Source organism: Dendrobates tinctorius, unplaced genomic scaffold (assembly GCF_039654945.1).
Source record: "Dendrobates tinctorius isolate UK_male_01 unplaced genomic scaffold, ASM3965494v1 ptg000060l, whole genome shotgun sequence".
NCBI classification, from domain to species: Eukaryota; Metazoa; Chordata; class Amphibia; order Anura; family Dendrobatidae; genus Dendrobates; species Dendrobates tinctorius.
Window position 1 is genome coordinate 37,444,606 of NW_027361728.1, and position 23,010 is coordinate 37,467,615.

At 46.9% G+C, this 23,010-nt stretch overlaps 2 protein-coding genes across 14 annotated transcripts in view; both read left to right on the forward strand.

Annotated features, from left to right (window-relative positions):
* Positions 1–23,010, forward strand: part of TNIK (TRAF2 and NCK interacting kinase) — a 398,627-nt gene that overhangs the window by 179,700 nt on the left and 195,917 nt on the right. For all 12 annotated transcript variants that reach the window (XM_073578856.1, XM_073578860.1, XM_073578854.1 and 9 more), the window contains exon 5: positions 65–175. In XM_073578856.1, the coding sequence (XP_073434957.1) occupies positions 65–175 (111 nt within the window). The remainder of the gene's footprint in view (positions 1–64; positions 176–23,010) is intronic.
* LOC141092572 (uncharacterized) lies at positions 6,171–21,574 on the forward strand. Of its 2 annotated transcripts, XM_073578852.1 has the most exons (3): positions 6,171–19,133; positions 19,332–19,472; positions 19,587–21,574. In XM_073578852.1, exons 2-3 carry the CDS (start codon positions 19,381–19,383, stop codon positions 21,262–21,264), a joined length of 1,770 nt encoding a protein of 589 aa, XP_073434953.1. In that variant the 5' UTR covers positions 6,171–19,133; positions 19,332–19,380; the 3' UTR covers positions 21,265–21,574. The 2 variants fall into 2 exon arrangements, with proteins under 2 accessions (XP_073434953.1, XP_073434952.1); XM_073578851.1 differs by lacking the exon at positions 6,171–19,133 and having other exon boundaries at positions 19,247–19,472.

Here is a 23,010-nt window from a genome sequence, read left to right on the forward strand (position 1 = left end):
GTGGGTTTTGACATTTCTGACTTGCTCCATGCCGTATTTCTAAGATTTGCCATTTATTTCTCAGCTGGTGATGGAGTTTTGTGGTGCCGGATCCGTTACTGACCTAATCAAGAACACCAAAGGCAACACATTGAAAGAAGAGTGGATTGCATACATCTGCAGAGAAATTTTGCGGGTATGCCCTTTTACAGTGATTGTTAGATTTTCTTCCAGCAGTTTTTGTTGTTAAGCAATAATAACACCAATATGCACCCATTCAAAATTCGGAGTCCCTCAGCAGACAAGTATGTTCTCATATTTGAAAGAAAATAATCCATGTGCTCCACAGAGAATACAGTGATGCAGATCAGGTTATTAGGTTTTGGCCTCTAAAGTGGAAAATCAATGTTGTTATGGAGTTAATGGCAGGATTGTATAATTATTTCTCTCTACACGTCTCAGTTTTGTCAATAGCCATTGATTTGCCCTGAATTTTCTGACCACTCCTCAAAAATATTTATTGTGCAGTCAGAAATGCTACTAAGCCAGAATAGCGCAGGTTTTTTTTGCTTTCACCTATGACCGCACCATGGAGAGAAGGGATCCACTATTCAAGGACAGGAAACCTACAAGATAAAACCTGCAGGATAAAACATTTTTCACGCATCAGTTGGTTAACTATCGTTAATGGGAGAACCTTTGTCTGGATGTGTCGGTGGTATTGAAAGAAGATAGGAAGACAAGAAGATTTACCCAGGCCTGATCGGTCTGTTCAGGCAGCAGCTCCGTTCCTGTTGCTGCTAGTGCAGGGGTCCATAAGTGCTGTAGTGTGGGTCTAGGGGGGGCTTGTGGGCTCGAGTAGCTGCGCTATGGTTGGCCGGCTATCATGTGTCCCAGGAGGCACGCCCTGATGATGAGTATGCCAGTGACATTGGACCCAGAGGTGGTTTTTTATTTCCAGGTGGGACCGGAAGAGGCACCAACGGAGAGACGTGCTGTGTCTGGCTGGTCCTGCCTTTAAAATGCAATTAGACCACCAACAGAGTGGGTCGTTTTGTCTGACAGTCCTTTCAGCTTGGAATGGTCAGCAGGAGCACCAGCACAAACAACAGTAGCAGCTTCAGGAGCTACAGCAGCAGCAATATCAGCAGGGCGTGACAGTGGAAAGCGCTCCGATGGGAGCTTAATCTCCCAGTGGTTCTCAACCTGGACGGTCGCATCTTGGCACAATCTAGGTTAAAAACTGTTCATTCCAGACATGGATTACAGCGTGGGACAGAACAACAGACGGGTGAGGTATATGGTTGTTTTTTATTTTTGTTTTATTACAGGAGATATTCTCTTCAATGGATTGGGCGTTAGATGAGTTGAACAAAGTTTGTGATTTTTAAATAAAAATAGAAAATGTGTTTATTTCAAATAAAGGATTAGTAATGGATAGGTGTCTTGATGTCACCGTGCAATATAATGGTGACATCAACACCACAAATATGAACCCCACTTGTCACAGCCATAGGGCTAGTGGAAAGTGCCGGGCAAAGCGCTAGAATTGGCACATCTAATTGATGTGCCTTCTCTAGGTGGCTGCAGGCTGCCATTTTTAGGTTCGGGTGTCCAATCTCCATGGCCCCTTACAAGCCTGAGAATATTAGCCCTGAGTTTTTGGCTTTAGCTTGGCTGGTTGTCAAAAATGGAGATGACCCCACACCATTTTTTTAAATTATTTATTTAAATAATTTTTTTTAAAAAACAGCGTGGGAAACATGCTATTCTTCATAACTGCCTTGCTAACGCTGACAGCTGAGGGTTGCAGCCCCCAGCTGCCAGTTTTGACTGGCTGTTTTTTTTTTTTTTTTTCAATATTTAATTGGAGCATCGGTGGATAAATATAGCCACCTCCTGCTCTTGCTGTTATTAGTGGCAAAAGACATAGGCTATTGGGAGCAGTTGAACCATCGGCCGACGCCAGTGACCAGAGGTAAACTTTCCACCTCCGATCACAGCTGCGGGCTCTTGCTGTCATTTGACAGCGTGGGAACCGCGGCTGTCGGACCGGCTGTAATGATTTTACCGCCGATCAGAAGCAGTGTTAGCAGCGCTGTCATGCACAGGACAGGCGTGGCAAACACTGGATGTTCGGTCCCCCCTCTCAAATGAACGGGGTCCAGGTACTGTTCTGATACCCAAACTTTTGGGTCCGAACCCGCCGGACCCAAACATCCAGGGTTATCCAGGGCTCATCTCTAATCACGTGTCAAATAATACATGTTAAATACGAGAGGTTTCTCAGGGTAGCCTTAGCCGTATAAGGGGAAATCAAACACTTCCAGTTCAAGGCCCTTTGGTTGTCGGGCTCCCAGTGGCTCTTTGTGTCTGTACAAAAATAATAGCGGAAGTGGCTGCTCACCTTCGATTAAAGGATGCACTATTAGTCCCATATCTGGACAATCTCTTAATTATAGGCAGGTCAGTTTATCACTGCAACTCCCAGTTAGAAGAGGTCAGTACTACCTTGAAGAACCTATGTCTTTTTAGGCCTTATGCTGGATTCTAGAGTGTCGTCTTCCAGATGGCAAGATGGAAAAATATGAAGCTAGGTTTCAGAGGTGGCAAAAGTCCCAACCTGACTCTCAGGGAAGCTATGTCTTTCCTGGGTTCTCTGACCTCATTTATCCCAGTAGTATTATGGGCTCAGTTTTCACGCCAGAGTGTTGCAGTGGGATGTTGTGATGTATGGATTTTCTTTAAAAGAGCTCTTTTTCTCCCTACAAGGTCACCATGTGGGAATCTTCTCAGACAATCAGGTAACAGTGGTCTACGTCAGTCATCAGGAGGGAATTCTTTGATATAGGCTACAATATTTCAAATGGCAGGGAATCCTCTCCTTTCTCTAACAGCTCTACCCATAAAGGGAAAAGATAACTGCAAGGCAGACCTTTTAAGCCACAATCGACTAAAACAAGGAAAATGGGCTCTGAGCCAGTTCATTTTCAGTCAGATTTTGGACATATTGGACTTGCCAAATATAGATCTATTGGCGAACCGACAAAACAGAAGAGTAATTCTTTTCTATGAATCCCAGAGAAAATCCTCAGGTAGAGGATGCCTTCTTTGTGAAATGGAGTTGCAATCTAGTGTATGCTTTTCCACCAGTGATATTAAAGGGGTTTTCCCACAAACAAAATTTCATTTAAATCAATAAATCTTGGACTAATAATAATTTCCACAATTATATGCGTTTAAAAAAAATGTTCCTGTGCTGAGATAATCTTATAAATGTGCCACTGCTGTGTACTGTGTAATGACTGTTTCTGACTGTACAGGAACATGGTCTGATCATACCACAGCTCCTGGGAGGACGCAAAAGAGAGTATACAGACATTAGAGCAGGTTTCACAGCTGATTCTTTCTGTGAGGTAAAACGTTTGCCTACCTGTTTTTAACCAATGTTTTACTTCAAAGAATGAGGCATTTGTGATCCCATGCTGTAATATCTGTATATGCCACCCCTAAGGCCCCGTCACACTAAGCGAGATCGCTAGCGATGTCGCTTAAGCGTCACCGATTTTGTGACGCAGCAGCGATATTGCTAGCGATATCGCTATGTGTGATACTTACCTCCAACCGGCTCCCCCTCTGTCTATCGCTGATCGCGCGAGAACGTCCTGGGCCGTTTCTCGTGGCTGCTTCCTGCTGGCGCCAACGAGCGAGCGGGAGGACGTCTTCATTGCCGCGTCTGACAGGTAAGTGCCGACCGCTGCATCACTAGTGAGATCTGCCTGTTTGGCAGCTCACTAGCGACCATTTAGCGATGCACCAGCGATCATGACCGGGTCGTATTGTTGTCGGGATCACTGGTGCATCGCTAAATGTGACGGTACCTCTACCCAGGAACTGTGATATGTTCAGACCATGTTTCTGCACAGTCAGATACAGCCTTTACACAGTACACAGCAGGGACACATTTATAAGATTATCTCCGCTTAGGGACATTTTATTTAAAAAGATCCAATAGTGGAAGTTATTACAATTCCGTGATCTATTTATTAAAATGAACTTTAGAGCTTTTGTTCTTCGAGAAAAACCCCTTTAATACCAGTAGTCCTGAGGAAGATCAGGGAAGACAGGGCAAGAGTCATACTGATGACACCCTTTTGACCCAAGAGACCACGGTTTTACTGGTTGAGACTAATGTCAATCACCGATCTATCGGTGATTCTGGAAGTTTTGGATCTTCTTCCCCAGGGCACAGTGTTGCATACTCAAGTGACCATCCTACATTTAACAGCATAGAACTTGACAGGTTGATGGGACAGGGGATTTTCTCCTAACCTGATTTCCACCTTTTCTAGCCACTTCAGGGGGTAAAGCTGAGAGATGGAGTGCCAGTCAATTCCATTTTAGAGTTCCATCAGAAAGTTTTAGAGCAGGGATATTCCACTAGCACCCTTAAAGTTCAGGTTTCGAACCTTGGGGTCTTGTATGTTTATGAGATATTTGGTAACCGTTGGACTTTCTGTTTTTGTCAAAGCTTGTTCCAGATCAAGACCTATTCCCAGGCTGTGTGCGCCACCTTGGGATTTAAATCCGATTCTGGCAGACTCTGTTTTTGAACCTATACACTCAGTATCCGTTAAAATCCTCTTGCTAAAGACAGTCCTTCTAGTAGCCTTAACCTCAGCTTGCAAGGTTAGCGAAATCCAGGCCCTGTCAGTAGGTCCTCCCTTTAAACAGATCCTGTAAGATGGGCCGTATCTGGACTTAAAATGACTATCTACCTAAAGTAGCTTCCAGGTTCCGTAGGTGTCAAGAAGTGCTTTTTTCCTTATTCTGCGCTAATCCCAAAAAAATCACTAAGAAGAGAAACTTCATACGCTAGTCAAAAGATGTCTTATAAAGTACTTATCGCTTAGTCCTGCAGAAGAGATTGATCATTGTTTGTCTCCTTTCAGGAATCTATGAAAGGGCTTTCCTACATCAAAATGTACTCTAGCTAGATGAATTAGAGATGACATCAGACTAGTTTATTCCATAAGTGGTAGTGTTACTCTAGAGAGTCTTAGGCTGGGTTCACACGTAGCGGAATTCCCGCGGAAGTTACTGCGAGAATTCCTGAATTCCATTCCGCTGGAAAATCGCATTTTAAATTCCCGCAATTTTCTCGCGGAAAAACTAGCGATTTGCAAGCCTAATTAGCTTGCAGAATGCTAGCGTTTTCCAAGTGATCTGTAGCATCGCTTGGAGAACTGATTGACAGGTTGGTCACACTCGTCAAACATAATGTTTGACGAGTGTGACCAACTTTTTACTATTGAGGCCGCCTATGCAGCGTCAGTAGTAAAAAGATCTAATGCTAAAAATAATAAAAAATAAAAAGTCGTGTTATGTTCACCTTCCGACGTCCCGCACAGCGTCCCCAGGCCTCTGTGATGCTCCGGCAGGTCCCGTTCCCAGTGATGCATTGCGGCAATGACCTTTGATGACGTCGCGGTCTCGCGAGACCGTTACAGCATCGCGAGATGCAACGTCAGCAAAGGTCATCGCAATGCATTACTGGGAACGGGAGCTGCCGCGTGTATTGCTGAAGCCTAGGGACGCTGCGCGGGATGTCGGAAGGTGAATATAACCCGATTTTTTTATTTTAATTCTATTTTTTACAGGGATATGGTACCCACAGCCCGGAGGACAGTCTCCTCTCCTCCGGACCGTGGGTACCATCCGCAAATGTTCTGCTTACTTTTCGCATGGTTTGCACAGCCACATGCGGAAAATAAGCAGAACAATGCATTCCTATGGGGGCGGAATTGCCGCGATTCCGCAAATTAATGAGCATTAAGCGGATTTTTCCGCAATGCGATTCAGCCACGGGAAAATCCGCAGCATTAGCACAGCATTGCAGAATCCCATAGGACTGCATGGGATGCTTTTTTTTTTGTTTTCGCGGCAAAATCGCGAAGTAAAAAACGCCGCAAAAAAACCTGAACGTGTGAACGCAGCCTAACAGCTAACTCCACAAGAACTGTTGCAACTAGGGTTGATCAATTAACCTTGGATAAGAGCTTATCCGAATAGCTATAGCGCTTACCGAATAGCTGCATCAGGAACCTGGATACCTGGAGCGCTCCCGATGATCAGCTGTTCAGCGCCGTAGCTGCATGTGTGTCGCGGCTGTGTGACAGTCACAACACATGCATGGAACAGGCTATTGATGCATGTGTTGTGACTGTCATACAACCGCGACACATACAGCTGTGGCGCTGATCATCCGGAGCGCTCCAGTTATCTGGGTTCCCGATGCAGCTATTCGGAACAAGGGCTTACCATATCCAAAGCTATTTGATCAACCCTAGTTGCAACCTCTTTGGCGAAGAGAGCGGACTTGTCCATTGAGCAGATATGTAAGGCAGCGACTTGGTCCTCTCCCTCTACTTTTTATAAATACTGGTTTTGACCTCCTTTTCTGATATCCCCTTTGGTAGCTGTCGACCCTCCCTGAATGCTAATTTATTTGTAATAATCTCCATGGTGCTGGCATGTATGAGAGAATAATATAATTACTTACAGGATTTTTCAGAACCCATGACAGCAGCCTTATATTCCCTCCTGTCACTTGTATGGGTGAACAGTAGTTCATTTCAGGTGTGAGGTTACTTGGTGCTTAAGGAAAATATGTCGTGTGGGTGTTTAATATTGTTGGAGGCCCTCTCATTCTTTGTAATCCAACTGATGCGTGGGGAGGTGCTGCCCTTTTACCCTGAAGATTTCCTATCCTTGAAGTGTGGATCCCTTCTCTCTGTGATGCTGTCATGGGTTGTGAAGAATCCCATTACCAGTAAGTAATTATGTCTCTTCATTGTAAGGGTAAAAATAATGGTAGCTCTCCGATTCATTACCCAGATGATAGCGGTGTTAATATTTCAATTATTTTTTTTTTAAATGACTTTAACAACTAATATCAAGCAATGACAAGCAACTAATATCTAAAAGCTTGTAGTGTAACTTAAGCACGTTTTGTTTAGTAATCATAATGAGGTATCAAAATACCGTGTTTCTCCAAAAATAAGACCGCATCTTATATTATTTTTTTGTTCTGAAAGATGGCTTATGGCTTTTTTTTTCATTTAACAGTAGTCCACATTTATTCTTGAACAAAAAAATCATTTATTCAAATAAAATCATATGTACACACGCACACACTGCAGATACATGTGTTCACATAGACACACACTGCACATACACGTGTGTACAAACACACACTGCACATACACGTGTGTACAAACACACACTGCACATACACGTGTGTACAAACACACACTGCACATACACGTGTGTACAAACACACACTGCACATACATGTGTGCACACAGACACACAATGCACATACACATGTACACACACACTGCAGATACATGTGTACACATAGACACACACTGCACATACACGTGTGTACAAAAACACACAATGCACATAATAATAATAATAATAAATTTTATTTCTATAGCGCCGACATATTCCGCAGCACTTTACATTTCAGAGGGGATTTGTACAGACAATAGACATTACATCATAACAATAATCACATACAGTAGATTATAACAAAATACCAAGAGGAATGAGGGCCCTGCTCGCAATCTTACAGTCTATGAGGGAAAAAGGGAGACACGAAAGGTGGGTGGTAACAGTTGCCCTGATTGTATGGACCAGCCATAATGTTAAGTGTGTAACAGTACAGACACAGAGGGCTGATAGATGCATAAAGCATGTGGGAACATGATGCGGGGAACCTGGTTATGGTAAAACTTTTGGCTGTGCCACACAGGGATAGATTAGGTTAATGTGTTGAGGCGATAGGCCTGTCTGAATAAATGCGTTTTCAGGGCACGCTTAAAATTGTGGGGATTGGGGACTAATCGTATTGACCTGGGAAGTGCATTCCAAAGAATTGGCGCAGCACGTGTAAAGTCTTGGAGACGGGAGTGGGAGGTTCTGACTATTGAGGATGCTAACCTGAGGTCATCAGCAGAACGGAGGGTGCGGGTAGGGTGGTATACTGAAACAAGGGAGGAGATGTAAGGTGGTGCTGAGCTATGGAGGGCTTTGTGGGTGAGGGCAATAAGTTTGTACTGGATTCTGGAGTGGATGGGTAGCCAGTGTAATGACTGGCACAAGGTAGAGGCATCTGTGTAACGATTGGTGAGGAATATGATCCTGGCTGCAGCATTCAAGACAGATTGGAGAGGGGAGAGTTTGGTAAGAGGGAGACCGATTAGAAGAGAGTTACAATAGTCGAGACGAGAGTGAATAAGAGAAACAGTAAGAGTTTTTGCAGAGTCAAAAGTAAGAAAAGGTCGGATTCTAGAAATGTTTTTAAGGTGCAGATGACAAGAGCGAGCCAGTGATCGAATGTGGGGGGCAAAGGAAAGCTCGGAATCAAGTATGACCCCAAGACAGCGGGCCTGTTGCTGGGGAGTAATAGTGGAACCACACACAGAAATGGCAATGTCGGGTATAGGTACATTAGTAGAGGGAGGAAACACAAGGAGTTCAGTCTTTGACAGGTTCAGTTTCAGATATAGTGAGGACATGATGTTAGACACAGCGTTTAGACAATCGCCGGTGTTTTCTAGAAAGGCTGGCGTGATGTCAGGAGAAGAAGCGTATAATTGGGTGTCATCAGCATAGAGATGGTACGGGAAACCAAATCTACTGATTGTTTGCCCAATAGGGGCAGTGTACAAGGAGAAGAGGAGGGGGCCTAGAACCGATCCTTGAGGAACCCCAACAGTAAGGGGAAGGTGAGAAGAGGAGGAACCAGCAAAAGATACAGTAAAGGAGCGGTCGGAGAGATAGGAGGAGAACCATGAGAGAACGGTGTCCTTGAGGCCAATGGAACGGAGCATAGTGAGGAGGAGTTGATGATCCACAGTGTCGAATGCTGCAGAGAGATCCAAGAGAATTAGCATGGAGTAATGACCATTTGATTTAGCTGTTAGCAGATCATTAGAGACTTTAGAGAGGGCAGTTTCAGTAGGGTGTAAAGAGCGGAAACCAGATTGGAGAGGGTCGAGAAGAGCGTTATCAGAGAGATAGCGGATCAGACGGGAGTGGACCAGGCGTTCCAGGAGTTTAGAGATGAAGGGAAGATTAGAGACAGGTCTATAGTTAGCGGCACAGTTTTGGTCGAGGGATGGTTTTTTAAGTAGTGGATGTATGATAGCATGCTTAAATGAGGAGGGAAAAATACCAGAAGAGACAGAGAGGTTAAATATTTTAGCTAGGTGAGGGGTGACAGCAGGGGAAAGGGACTGGAGCAGATGTGACGGAAATGGGTCACTGGTGCAAGTGGTTGGGCGAGAAGATGCAAGGAGCCTGCTTACTTCTTCTTCTGTGACTGGTTCAAAATCAGAGAGTGAGCTAGATGCAGTGGGGGAGGGAGGACAGTGCATGGTATGAGAGGATTTGGAGATAATTTCCTGTCGAATCTGGTCAAGTTTTTCTTTGAAGTAATTGGCCAGATCGTCAGCTCGGAGCTCCGTGGTTGGGGCCTGTACTCTTGGGTTGAGTAGAGAATGAAAAGTGTCAGAGACGTTTCGGGTTATTGGACAGTGACGTGATGAGGGTGTTGAAATAGGCTTGTTTGGAGAGGTGAAGGGCAGTGTTGTATGTTCTAAGCATAAACTTATAATGGATGAAATCTTCGTGTAGATTGGATTTTCTCCACAGACGTTCGGCGCACCTGGAGCACCGCTGCAGGAAACGTGTTTGCACTGTGTGCCAGGGTTGTTGCCGTCTGCATTGTGGTGTTCTATTTATAGGGGGTGCAAATTCATCCAGGGCACTTTGAAGTGTTTCATTGTAATGCTTCAATGCAGTATCAGGACATGAGAGGGAGGAGATAGGGGCCAATGAATACTGCAAGTTCTTCATAAGTTTCTGGGTATTAATGGCCTGTATGTTTCTATAAGTCTGGACAGTGGGGGTGACCTGAGCAGCCTGGCAGTTCTTGATAGAGAATGAAAGAAGGTTGTGGTCAGAGAGCGGGAGAGGGGAGTTTGCAAAATCATCCACTGCACAAAGCCGAGAGAAGACCAAATCAAGGGAATTTCCGTCTTCATGCGTTGGAGAATTAGTAAGCTGCGAAAGGCCAAATGAGGAGGTTAGAGATAAAAGGTGAGTAGCAGATGGTGAGAGGGGAAGAGCAATGGGGATGTTGAAATCGCCCATGATGACGGTAGGGATGTCACAGGAGAGAAAATGTGGAAGCCAAGTGGCAAAATGATCCAGGAACTGATGGGAAGGGCCAGGAGGACGATACACCACCGCCACTCGCATGGAGAAGGGGGTGTAAAGTCTGACGGCATGGACCTCAAAAGAAGGGAAGACCAGGGAGGGTAGTTGAGGGATAGCTTGAAATGTACATTTTGGTGATAGGAGCAGACCAACGCCTCCACCTGCTCTATTGTCTGATCTTGGGGTATGAGAGAAGTGTAGTCCCCCGTATGAAAGAGCAGCAGCAGCAGTAGTGTCTGACTGCTGGATCCAGGTTTCAGTAAGAGCCAGGAGGTTAAGAGAATTAGAAAGGAAAAAGTCATGGATGAAGGAGAGTTTGTTACACACTGAGCGAGAATTCCAAAGTGCACAATTAAGAGAGACAGATGGCAGGCAGGGAATATTGATAAGATTAGAGGGGTTTCTGAGTGTAGCAGTTGGGGGGTTTGACTTTCTATAACATGGGGGGCCAGGGTTGGGAGCAATGTCTCCTGCGACTAGGAGAAGGAGGATAGAAAGAGTGAGCAGATGGTTAAGTGATTTGTGAGAGCGTCTCTTATGTTGAATGGTGGGACTGACTGGATCTGTGCTGTGTAGCAATGTGAAAAGAGCGTGAGTGCTATACATAGGAGAGGAAAGGAGCGAGGGGCTGATATGGATGGAGTGTAGAGAGTTAATGGCTGGGTGGTGGTTGTGTGTGAATGCAGCGGCCAGGACATAAATTACACAAATGCATATGGTATATATTTGTTGTAATCCAAATGTACAGGGAATAGATTTATTTATTTGTCTTACCTGTCTCCTGCCTTGTCTAACTGCCATGTTATAACTGCCAGTACTTTGATACATGTACTTAGATTACATGTGCATAAATGCCCCCTGCATAAATGCCCTCCCCAAGCTATGTCTGAATATATAGGAGGTTAAGGCTAAGATTTTTTTTTTTTTGCTCTCTCCCTTCTCGTTAATCAATCACACTAAATTGAGACACCAGGACCCAATAAAATGTTGTGGTCAAATAAACACATGTCCAGCACTACATGGATCATAAAGCACTTTGAAAAGTTTCTTGACCTCACAACATAAGGGGACAAGCAGAGTAAGTTGAAATAACTATATACCAGAAATAAGCTTGCAGAGTTGAAAACACAGAGATAGCATTCAGGACAGGCTACATACACGTGTGTACAGACACACACACACTGCACATACATGTGTGCACACAGACACACACTGCACATATCCGTGTACACACACACTGCACATATCCGTGTACACACATACTGCACATATCCGTGTACACACATACTGCACATATCCGTGTACACACACACTGCACATATCCATGTACACACACACTGCACATATCCTGCAGATACATGTGTACACATAGACACACAATGCACATACACGTGTGTACACACAGACACACTGCACGTCCACGTGTACACATAGACACACACTGCACATTTAAATATTCACACACTGCTTATGTGGTACATACCAGCCTGTCTTCTCCTCAGTTCCTCTAGACTCCTGCAGTTAAGGACCTTGGATGTTTCCAAACGTCTCTAAGTCTTACCCTGAGAATAGAAATGCTGGGGGCCTCTAAGTGAGTGTTGCCCTGAGAAATTGCCTAGTTTGCCCTCCTTATACCCCTATCGCCAACCCTAAAGCCTGTCTTCCCTTTCGGTCCTGTAGACTCCTGCAGTTAAAGGTCTTTTGGTGACATGGTCCTTAAGCAGTTTTAACCTAGGAATAGAAATGATCCCCTGTCCTGTCTGTAGCTAGGGCTTATCTTTGGAGTAGGGCTTATATTTCAAGCATGCTTGTAAAATCGTGATAGGGCTTATATTTCTAGACAAGGTATATCTTTGGGGGTGAGTATAGGAGCAGGGAAGTCCAAGTGCTGATAGTGGTTTTGGGGATTTCTTTGACATAACAGATTAAGATCCCTGAGTACAATAGACATCTTCACTTGTGTTTCTCTTTAATGGTCAGCCAACTTAATATAGAAACTGTGATCCAGATCCATGCCTAAATAAAATAAGTTCTTTATTGCATCTCATTAGAAAGCCTTAATAAGCACAATACGAAAAAGTAGAAGAATTCTCCGACAGGTATGTCTGATGCTGCGTTTCAGGAAAAACATACGTTAACAGCTGCAAGGGACCGAGACGCACTGTAGACTAGTCAGACAGGCGGGTACTCGGCGCCTTCTCACTGTCCACTGACCTGGAGTGACTAGTGCACGAATATGCAGACACCTGTTACTGCAGGTCAGTGAGTGGGGAGAAGCTGCTGGGAACCCTCCGGTCCGACTAGTCTACAGCAGTCTGTCTCCAACCACTATCAGAGTATTTTCGCCCTGAAACTCGGCAGAATTTCTGAATTAAACATGACTGTCTGAGATCATAGCAGTTAGTGAGGATTAAATTTGATTTGTATTTTATAGGAGGATCTGTGGTAGAAATCCAAGGCTGGCATTTGGATTTTTCTCATGAATGTGGTGCAGATGGGTACAAGGATTAGCCCCATGGAGCTAATTTACATCTTTTTCTTACCTCGTTTTTCACGCTGATTTTTTTCTTCCCTTCACGGTGTTAATTGTGTATACAATAACTACCCAGATATACTCGTGTAAAAGCCGAGTTTTTCAGCACATTTTTGTGTGCAGGAAACGCCCCTCTCAGCTTATACACGAGGCATTGTCCCGGAAAGACGGCGAGGGAGGGGGATCGGTGGTTCAGCGGGTGACAGAGGCAGGAGCCGGCGGCTGCGTCTGTAACTGTGCCCGCTGCTAAAGAGAAATGAATATTCACTGCACTGGCAATGAATATTCATTTCTCTTATAGCGCGCACAGTTACAGCCGCAGCTGCCGGGTGATCACAGGTGCCTGCTCATTAAGGTAATGGATATTCACCTCTCTCCACTCCCATAGGCGTGGAGAGAAGTGAATATTCATTCCTTAATGAGCGGGGACACATGATCGTTCGGCCGCAGATGCTGCTGGCATCGGAACAAAATGCTGCGAGGGCGCGCAGTGAAGGCAAGTAGGAGGTTTTTTTTTTATGCTTTTCTCATGGGGGCCATGGACAGGGATGAGGAACCTTGCATACAAGGATAGGGATGAGGATCCATGCATGCAAGGATAGGGATGAGGAGCCATGCAGACAAGGATGGGAAATAAGGAGCCATGCAAACAAGGATGGGAAATAAGGAGCCATGCAAACAAGGATAGGAAATAAGGAGCCATGCAGACAAGGATGGGAAATAAGGAGCCATGCAGACAAGGATGGGAAATAAGGAGCCATGCAGACAAGGATGGGAAATAAGGAGCCATGCAGACAAGGACAGGGATGAAGGGACAAAGCATTACCCGGCTTATACTCAAGTCCATAAGTTTTCCCAGTTTTTCGTGGCAAAATTAGGTGCCTCGGCTTATACTCGGGTCAGCTTATACACGAGTATATACAGTAATTTTGTTACTTTGTATGTGGAATGTTAGAATTTAAATGAAAGCAATCATCAGAAAATAACCTATTGAGTAAATCAGATTTTTGTATTAAATGTATTGATAGCTACCAATCACTAAGAATCTTTAATTTCACCAGAGTGGTTTAAAAGAAGCTTAGCTTTGATTGGTTGCTATGAGCAACAGTTTTCCTTGTGGACAGTTGTGGTAACTGAGGCCTATTATTCTTTTTTCTATGGTGTTATCATCCTTCTGTAAAGCTGGAAAAAACACAATTTATTACCGTGCTGACACAGACCACTCTCTGACACAGACTTCAGGGGGGAGCCCAGTATCACACAGGATAGCATTAGAAACACGGCTCAGCAGACTGTATCACACAGGATAGGATTAGATACACGGCTCAGCAGACAGTATCACAGGATAGGATTAGATACACAGCTCAGCAGACAGTATCACACAGGATAGGATTAGATACACGGCTCAGCAGACTGTATCACAAAGGATAGGATTAGATACACAGCTCAGCAGTCAGTAACACAGGGATAGGATTAGATACACAGCTCAGCACAGTATCACAGAGGTATCAGGATCCTGACAGCGCCGGCGTACAGCCTCCGCTGAGCAGCGACTCGCCCGCACTGTAGGGACCCCTGGGGACAAGAGCAGCCAGAAAGTACAGATGCACAGGACCTGACCGCTGAAGTTTAGCAAGCCGGCACAGGACCTACGGTCATGTGACTGCAAGGGGGCGGGGCTTAGCATCCTGCTTTCAGAGAAGGTAGAAAACTCAGAGTCGGGCAAAACGGAGATCATACACAGTACGGGCAAACGAGGTACAGGAGGGGTAAACAGACGGGAGGTCAGACAAAGCCAAAGGTCATACACAAGAGGGTGGTGCGGTACCAAAGGGACGAGCAGAGAGCAGTCGAGTCACAAGCAGAGAGTCATACACGAGAGAGCGGTGCGGTACAAGAGGGGCAGGCAGAACTCGTAACAGGGACAAAACCGGATCACAACCAAACAAGCAACAAGTTATCAGGCACAAGGCACACATATACAAGAGGTCAACTAACTCAGCCGAGGGCAGGAGTATAACTGACACCGGCTAGGTCCTGTGAACATTAAATAGCCGCCCTCTGCCAGAGAGAGGGAGAACAATTAACCCCCAGTCTGACCAGGACGGGCCAAAGCGAAACCCCGTCCTGGATCATGACAACAGGATAGGATTAGATACACGGCTCAGCAGACAGTATCACACAGGAAAGGATTAGATACACAGCTTAGCAGTCAGTAACACAGGATAGGATTAGATACATGGCTCAGCAGTCAGCAACACAGGATAAGATTAGATACACGGCTCAGCAGACTGTATCACACAGGATAGGATTAGATAAACGTCTCAGCAGACAGTAACACACAGGATACAATTAGATACACTGCACAGCAGACAGTATCCCACAGGATAGGATCAGATACACAGGTCAGCTGACAGTAACACACAGGATAGGATTAGATACACCACTCGGCATACAGTATCCCACAGGATAGGATCAGATACACAGGTCAGCAGACAGTAACACACAGGATAAGATTAGATACACGGCTCAGCAGACTATCACACAGGAGGTCATCAGTCTGTATCACACAGGATAGGATTAGATACACGGCTCAGCAGACAGTATCCCACAGGATAGGATCAGATATACAGGTCAGCAGACAGTAACACACAGGATAGGAATAGATACACAGCTCTGGAGACTGTATCACACAGGATAGGATTAGATACACAGGTCAGCAGACAGTAACACACAGGATAGGATTAGATACACAGGTCAGCAGACAGTATCACACAGGGTAGGGTTAGGTATACAGTTCAGGAGACAGTATCCCACAGGAAAGGGTTAGATACACAGCTCAGCAAACAGTATCACACAGAACAGGATTAGATACACAGCTCAGCAAACAGTATCACACAGGACAGAATTAGATACACAGCTCAGCAGACAGTATCACACAGGACAGAATTATGTACACAGCTCAGCAGACGGTATCACACAGGATAGGATTAGATACACAGCTCAGCAACAGGATGTGCCAAAGGAGAGGACATTTTCTCCTTCGCCTCATTGGGGGACACAGATACTGTGGGGTGTATGCTTCTGCCGCTTGGAGGCTGACACTAAGTGGGGAAAAAAGAGGTTAGCTCCTCCTCCGCCATATACACCCTCGCCCCTGTTGCGGGCGGAAATCAGTTTTTTGCTTAGTGTCCATGGAGACACACGTCTGGTTTTTTGCTCCAGACTTTTTTCCATGAAGATTAGACAGGAGCAACGGATCCTATTGAAAGGGTCCGATTTCCCCAAACCAACAAGGGGCGAGCATGTGCGAGTATCCCTCCACGTATCCTCTCCCTCGATGTGGGACACGATGCCGGACTTAGCCCTGACCACCCCTAGGTATAGAAACCATGGGCTGTACAGAGCCACAAGACTAGTCCGTGCGGCCCCCACTGCTCCACCAATGCTTAAACTGCGGTGCTGCAAGGCGGCGGACGGTCCTTCTCCTCATCCCCTGAAGGGGTTAGATGGAGCTAGGGTGCCTATTTTTCAAGGCCCCCTCACATACCTGAGCTGGGAAGCCGAAGAGGATCGTCAGTGAGGAGAGGGCCTGGGAGGGCTACTGTGGCGAAGATCCGGGCTGGAGCCCTTAGACGGCGGATGCCACCGGCCATTCTTGGCTGAGCGTGGCTGCAGATGGAGAGCGCGGTGCGGAGCAGCCCGCGCCAGTAAGTAGCGCCAGTTTTTGCGGCGCCATGGAAGGCCCCCCCCGTCGCGGGCGGGGGATAAATTGAGGCCGCGGCTTTAGCCGGAGCTAGGCCGTGGCCGGAAGTTCCGCCTCCGGGCCGCGTGCCACTTCCGGCGGCCCGCCCCCCAGGCCTGGGCGGCAGTGGATAAATTTAGTCCCGGCTTCGGAGCGCGGCTAGGCCGCAGAGCCGGAAGTACCGCCCCTGGAGTGGTTTATATGCTGGCGGCCCGCCCCACAGCTGGTGGTGCGCGAGTTTGGTGTGGAGGCGTCCAGAAACGTGGGGGCATAGGACTGGGGTACGTGCTGCCTGAGAAGCCACGCTACAGGGAAAACGAGGTGCTACCTCCTTCCCCCATCCCCAGCAGCGGACAGATACAGCATGTCTGAAAAAGCAAAGACGCACACGTTTCTTTTACGCTGCATGCATCTATTGTCGGGCTGCGTTTCCGCGGGCACAGAGAAAGCGATTATGCGAAGCCTATGAGTCCGAACGCGCCCAGGAGCCCTCCCCTGCGACTGCGACTGAGGTCCCGAACCCCCCGGAGTGGGCCCTATCACTGTCACAGTCCATGGCGTCGCTTACGAGGGCAATTGAGGCCCCAGATAGGGGCAAGAACAGTGGCTTGCCGGCCTTAGAGGGAACCTCCACCTCACTAGAGCCTTTGGCCTGCAGGGGCCGCTCTCATTCCAGGCAGACCCGGGGGAAGAGAATCCACGCGGTGTCGCCCAGTCCATCTGGTGCTTTGGCATCTGTAAGTTCTGCTTCTCGCTCCCCATCGCCAGTGGTTGATAGCGAGCAGACCTCAGATCTCGACTCAGACGAGCCCCTTGGCCTGGATGCTCCAGGGTCACATGAGGCAGTGGACAGCCTCATAGAAGCCGTCAATCAGACCTTGGGGATTGAGGATGATCCCGCAGCAGCAACAGGACATAAGGTGGCGTTTAAGCGAGTGAAGCGGCCGCACGGAATTTTTTCCTCTCACCTTGAGTTTGAGGACATAGTGCAGCGACACAGGGAACGACCAGACAGGCGTTTCTCGGGTTAAAAGGCACTCGAAGCAAGGTATCTATTTGCCCCGGACCTCTGTAAAAAATGGACGGAATCTCCGATGGTGGATCCACCGGTGTCATGCCTGGCCAGTAAAACTCTGTTAGGCCTCTTTCACACATCAGGTTTTCGCCTTCAGGCGCGATCCGGCGCTTTTGACAGAAACCGGATCCGGCGAAATGCAATGCCGGATCCGGTTTCCCCCCCATTGACTTGCATTAGAGCCGGATCGAGCCGGATGGCCATGCGTTTCATCCGATTTTCGCCGGATCCGGCAATGTGACGCGATCCGGCGTCTGAAAAAAACGGCTACTGTAACGTTTTTTGTCTCCGGCGAAAAAGCCGGACACGCCGGATCCGGCGTGTCCGGCTTTTTCATACAATGAAAGCCTATGAGCGCCGCAATGCGCCTGATCCGGCGACAGCCGGATCCGGTGGCCGGATCCGGTTTTTTTGGTCTGAGCATGCTCAGTAGTTCTGCCCACAAGACATATATAAAAGCAAGACAGTGGAACCCTCAGCCACACCCAACATGCCACCCAAGCCAAGAACCAGGAGAAGGCAGCAGACATCTGCAGCACCATCAGCACCACCACCACCCCAAATGGAGCAGCAAAGGGAACATGCTGAGGAACGGGAGGGGAGTCCAGCAGCAGATGAGAGACGGTAATTATCAAATCCCCCATTCCTCCAAACTAGGGCTATTGAATATCAAGATATTCATTGGCCCTTTGTTTCTCTTTATTCAACAGCCGCCCAATAGATGCAGCAGCAGCAGCAATGGCAGCAGCTGGAACACCACCGACAGGCATGGAGTGTGGCCACCAGGAAGACAGCACATCATCTTCTGGGAGCCCTCCCTCGCATCGTCAGCGTTTGACGGTAAGTTTTTATTTCCAAAATCCATCATCTCTGTAATATATGTCTATTCATTGCCTTTTATTTCAAAACAGGATTCACAAGATGAAGAGGAGCTCCCAGAAGAAGAAGGAAGGGGTGGACAGACACTTGGAGTGGGCTCACAATTGGTAAGTTTTTTGCATCAAACGCAGAAACACAACATCACACTACACACAACACATAGAAAACAATGTTCTGCAGACCACACACAGCAAACAAATGCCTACATCCAAAGACATAACATTTTTTGTTTTCTTCTCTAGTCTTCCCAATCTGGTGCTCGGCCAAGAGGTCCTCGCAGTGCCTCCCGGGGTCGTCAGCGACAGCAACGCGGCGGTCACCAGCGTGTAAGTATAAATATTTTTGCTTTGTTTTTTTGCACTTTTTATTTCATTTCTTTTGTGGAGGCTAATTATGTTATTTTTGTCTTTTTCTTTAACAGCCTTCACAGCGTGCTCCCGACTCTGACGGTGAGGATGGAGGACTCGATGTGGACCACCTCATCGATCTCGTCAGAGAAAGGGAGCCGCTCTGGAATATGGCTGACCGCCGCCATGCTGACCTTATCGTTACCCGACGACTCTGGGAGGAAATCTGTTCGCTCCTTGTGGACCGCTGGGAGGACCTCGAAGCTCGGGCCCAGATTAAAGAGCGTAAGTATATACAGTACCGGTTGCTTGATTTAAACCAGTGTTTCCCGAACTCCAGTCCTCGTGGTCCCCACGGATCATGTGTTCAGGATTTCTATTTACTTTGGAAATCCTGAAAACATGACCCCTGGGGACCATGAGGACTGGAGTTTGGGAAACACTGATGTTGTATACTAACCACTTTGTCCTTTCTCGTTTCAGGGGAGAGAATTGTGAAGCGGTGGCGGTCAAGAAGGAGTTCAATAAAGAGATGCGGGCCCCGAGTGGATCTGGAGGACGCAGGAGCAAGTACAAGTACGCACAAGCCCTGTCGTTCCTCCGGGAAACAATGCTCACCAGAAGGTAAATATTACACACCACATGTGACAAAAAAATGTTTAGATGTAACTTTTTTTTTTCAGCCAGGGCCATACCATGTCACTATTTTAATTGTTTTTTTTTCTCTTTATTCCACAGCACGGTGAGCAGCACTCGGGAGCCTGCACAATTGGACCCTTCTGAGGCGATCCCTGAGGAGACCGGCACCGAGGGACACTTCGACCGCCCCAGTACATCTGCACCTTCCCAGCCTTCCCACACATTCGACCCATCTGTACCATCCACCAGCACAGGAGCATCGTGGCCGCCTACATTACATGAAGCTGCTGGTGAGGAGATCGCTTTGCCTTTACCCCACCCTTCTGCCCCTGCCACCTCTAGTACACCTGCGGGTACTGGGCGGCAGCGGCAGAGGGGTCAGGAAAAGAGTTATGCGCCAGAGTTCTTGCATCTGAATGCATCTTTCCAGAACTGTCTAAAAGTCTTGTCAGAGCAAATCTCCGCAGGCTTTCAGCAGATCAACTCCAGCATTCTGGAGGTGAAGACACTTCTGCAAACCATGCATTCAGAAGCAAGATCTTCGCCAAACCACACCTTTTTCAGGTCTGTTGTGGAGCGCATGGCAACACTATCTCCTACCCAGCAGATGCATGTAATGCATTTGTGCCACGGTGCTCTACAGCAGGTTACCTCCCAACCTCCACCTCCCACCACTGTAGTTCCTCCACCTGCACCCCCTCCAGCCACTTTCCATCCTCCCCCTCCTATTACATACCAGCAACCTGCCCAGTACCAGCAACCTCCCCAGTACCAGCAACCTCCCCAGTACCAGACATCTCCCCACTTCCAGCAACCTGCCCCGTACCAAACTCCTTCCCCGTACCAAACTCCTTCCCCGTACCAAACTCCTTCCCCGTACCAAACTCCTTCCCCGTACCAAACTCCTTCCCCGTACCAAACTCCTTCCCCGTACCAAACTCCTTCCCCGTACCAAACTCCTTCCCCGTACCAAACTCCTTCCCCGTACCAAACTCCTTCCCCGTACCAAACTCCTTCCCCGTACCAAACTCCTTCCCCGTACCAAACTCCTTCCCCGTACCAAACTCCTTCCCCGTACCAAACTCCTTCCCCGTACCAAACTCCTTCCCCGTACCAAACTCCTTCCCCGTACCAAACTCCTTCCCCGTACCAAACTCCTTCCCCGTACCAAACTCCTTCCCCGTACCAAACTCCTTCCCCGTACCAAACTCCTTCCCCGTACCAAACTCCTTCCCCGTACCAAACTCCTTCCCCGTACCAAACTCCTTCCCCGTACCAAACTCCTTCCCCGTACCAAACTCCTTCCCCGTACCAAACTCCTTCCCCGTACCAAACTCCTTCCCCGTACCAAACTCCTTCCCCGTACCAAACTCCTTCCCCGTACCAAACTCCTTCCCCGTACCAAACTCCTTCCCCGTACCAAACTCCTTCCCCGTACCAAACTCCTTCCCCGTACCAAACTCCTTCCCCGTACCAAACTCCTTCCCCGTACCAAACTCCTTCCCCGTACCAAACTCCTTCCCCGTACCAAACTCCTTCCCCGTACCACTTTCCATCAACATCATCTGCTCCTACAGTCCCTGCCCAACCCTCCACTCCACCGCCCACCACCTCTTCTGCCTCCCACATGTCCACCCATTCTGTAGCTTTTTCCACACCATCACCTCTAACTGTTCCTTCCCCACCACGATCCCAGTCCTCTCTCCACACTCCCATTGTCGAAGTGTCCCGCAGCCCCTCCAGCAGTATTTCCACCCCACACTACACCGAGTTATAATGTTTTTTTTGTAATAAAAATGGCCATTTGGTTGGTTTCAAACCTTTATTAAAAAAGTTTTTTTAACTTTTTAAAAACAGTTTACACAAAAAAAAATATTTTAAATAAAAGTTAAATTATTGTTTACACTGGTTGTCTGTCATTTCTTTCTGCGGCGAAATATGTTTAAAAAAAAGGTTAAATACAGGGTATTTAAAAGGTAAAAAGGTATTCAAAACCAGGTATATAACTGTGGGTAAATTTTAGCTTTTTGCCACAGTTGTGTTCCTGGTTGTGTTTGAAGCAAAGTATTTCACCTGAAAAGTTGTGTTTATTGTTGGTGATTTCCTAACAATGTACACAACTTTTGTTAAAAGGTTAAATACTTTGCATAAAACACAACCAGGTACACACCTGTGGCCTAAAGCTAAAAATAGAGACCATGACAAGATAGCCAACTTTGGTTGGCAAAGGTATATACTGTTGGTACAGAAGGTACACAAGTTTGGTTAGGGCACAAATCTTTCACACTCTGTCATCCTGCCAGTGTACTCTGCCTTGATGTGACACAAAGTATAGTGCAAAATTGTCCCTCATTACTGAAACCATCACAGAACTTCTAGTGGTAATGTCATGGTAATCTTGCAAGGTGGTTTCTTCAGAGGTGTCCTCAATGGAAATGGGTTCCTTGCAGATAACAAAATTGTGGAGTACCACGCAAGCTTTGATCACCTCGTCCACAGTTTCTGTCTTGAGGTTGATCGCAGTCAATAGGACCCGCCATTTGGCTGTCAGAATACCAAAGGTACATTCAACCATTCTTCTTGCTCTTGTGAGGCGGTAATTAAAAATGCGTTTTGGTCTTGTCAATCCTCTGCTAGAGTACGGTTTCAAAAGGTGTTCTGACAGCTGGAAGGCTTCATCCCCTACACAGACAAATGGCATAGGTGGACCAGATGTTTGCGGCAGCGGTCTAGGTGGTGGGAACTGGAAGGTGTTTCCATACAGTTTACGCCCCATGGCAGACAGTTTGAAAACTTGAGAGTCATTGGAGCGGCCATAGGCCCCAATATCAACCGCAATAAATTTGTATTCCGCGTCAGCGATGGCCATGAGGACAATTGAAAAATATTTCTTGTAATTGAAATATTCCGATCCCGATCCAGCTGGCTTTACAATGCGGATATGTTTCCCGTCCACAGTGCCCAAGCAGTTGGGAAACTGACATAGCTGTTGAAACTTGTCAGCAATTTCAATCCACCTCTCTGTTGTGGGCTCTGGTAAAAACTCTTCAGCTAAGGAGTCCCACAGTGCACGGCATGTGTACTTCACAATTCCAGATATGGTGGAAATCCCGAGTCTGTACTGGAAATGCAGTGACGAAAGGGATTCTCCAGTTGCAAGAAATCTGTGGGGAATTAAAAAACAATAAATTAGTTTTAAATCACAGCATTACATACCAAAACTGAGCTATAACACTTGGAGATACAAACTACCACCAACAAGATTGCAGTGAAAGTGTCCTCTGATGCGATCACATCCAATAAATGTGGCTTACCTTAAAGTCACCATCAGACGCTCTGCGGGTGAAACAGAGAAGCGGCAATAGGTGTCCGCTTTTCTTATGAGGTGTGCAATGCGCTCCACCAAGTAATCAAAATTCTCCATTTTCATCCGAACATATCCAAAAAATTTATCCGGGTTTCGTCGAAGGTCCATGCAGAGTGTAGAATAGACCCCACGCGTCATTCTCTTGGCTGTGATGGG

What these genes read in the sequence shown, in the direction of transcription:
- LOC141092572 (XM_073578851.1), top strand. Translation starts at nt 19,267, where the DNA reads ATGAGGACTGGAGTTTGGGAAACACTGATGTTGTATACTAACCACTTT. An exon ending in GAAACAATGCTCACCAGAAG is followed by an intron (nt 19,473 to 19,586) that starts GTAAATATTACA and finishes TTTATTCCACAG; the next exon opens with CACGGTGAGCAGCACTCGGG.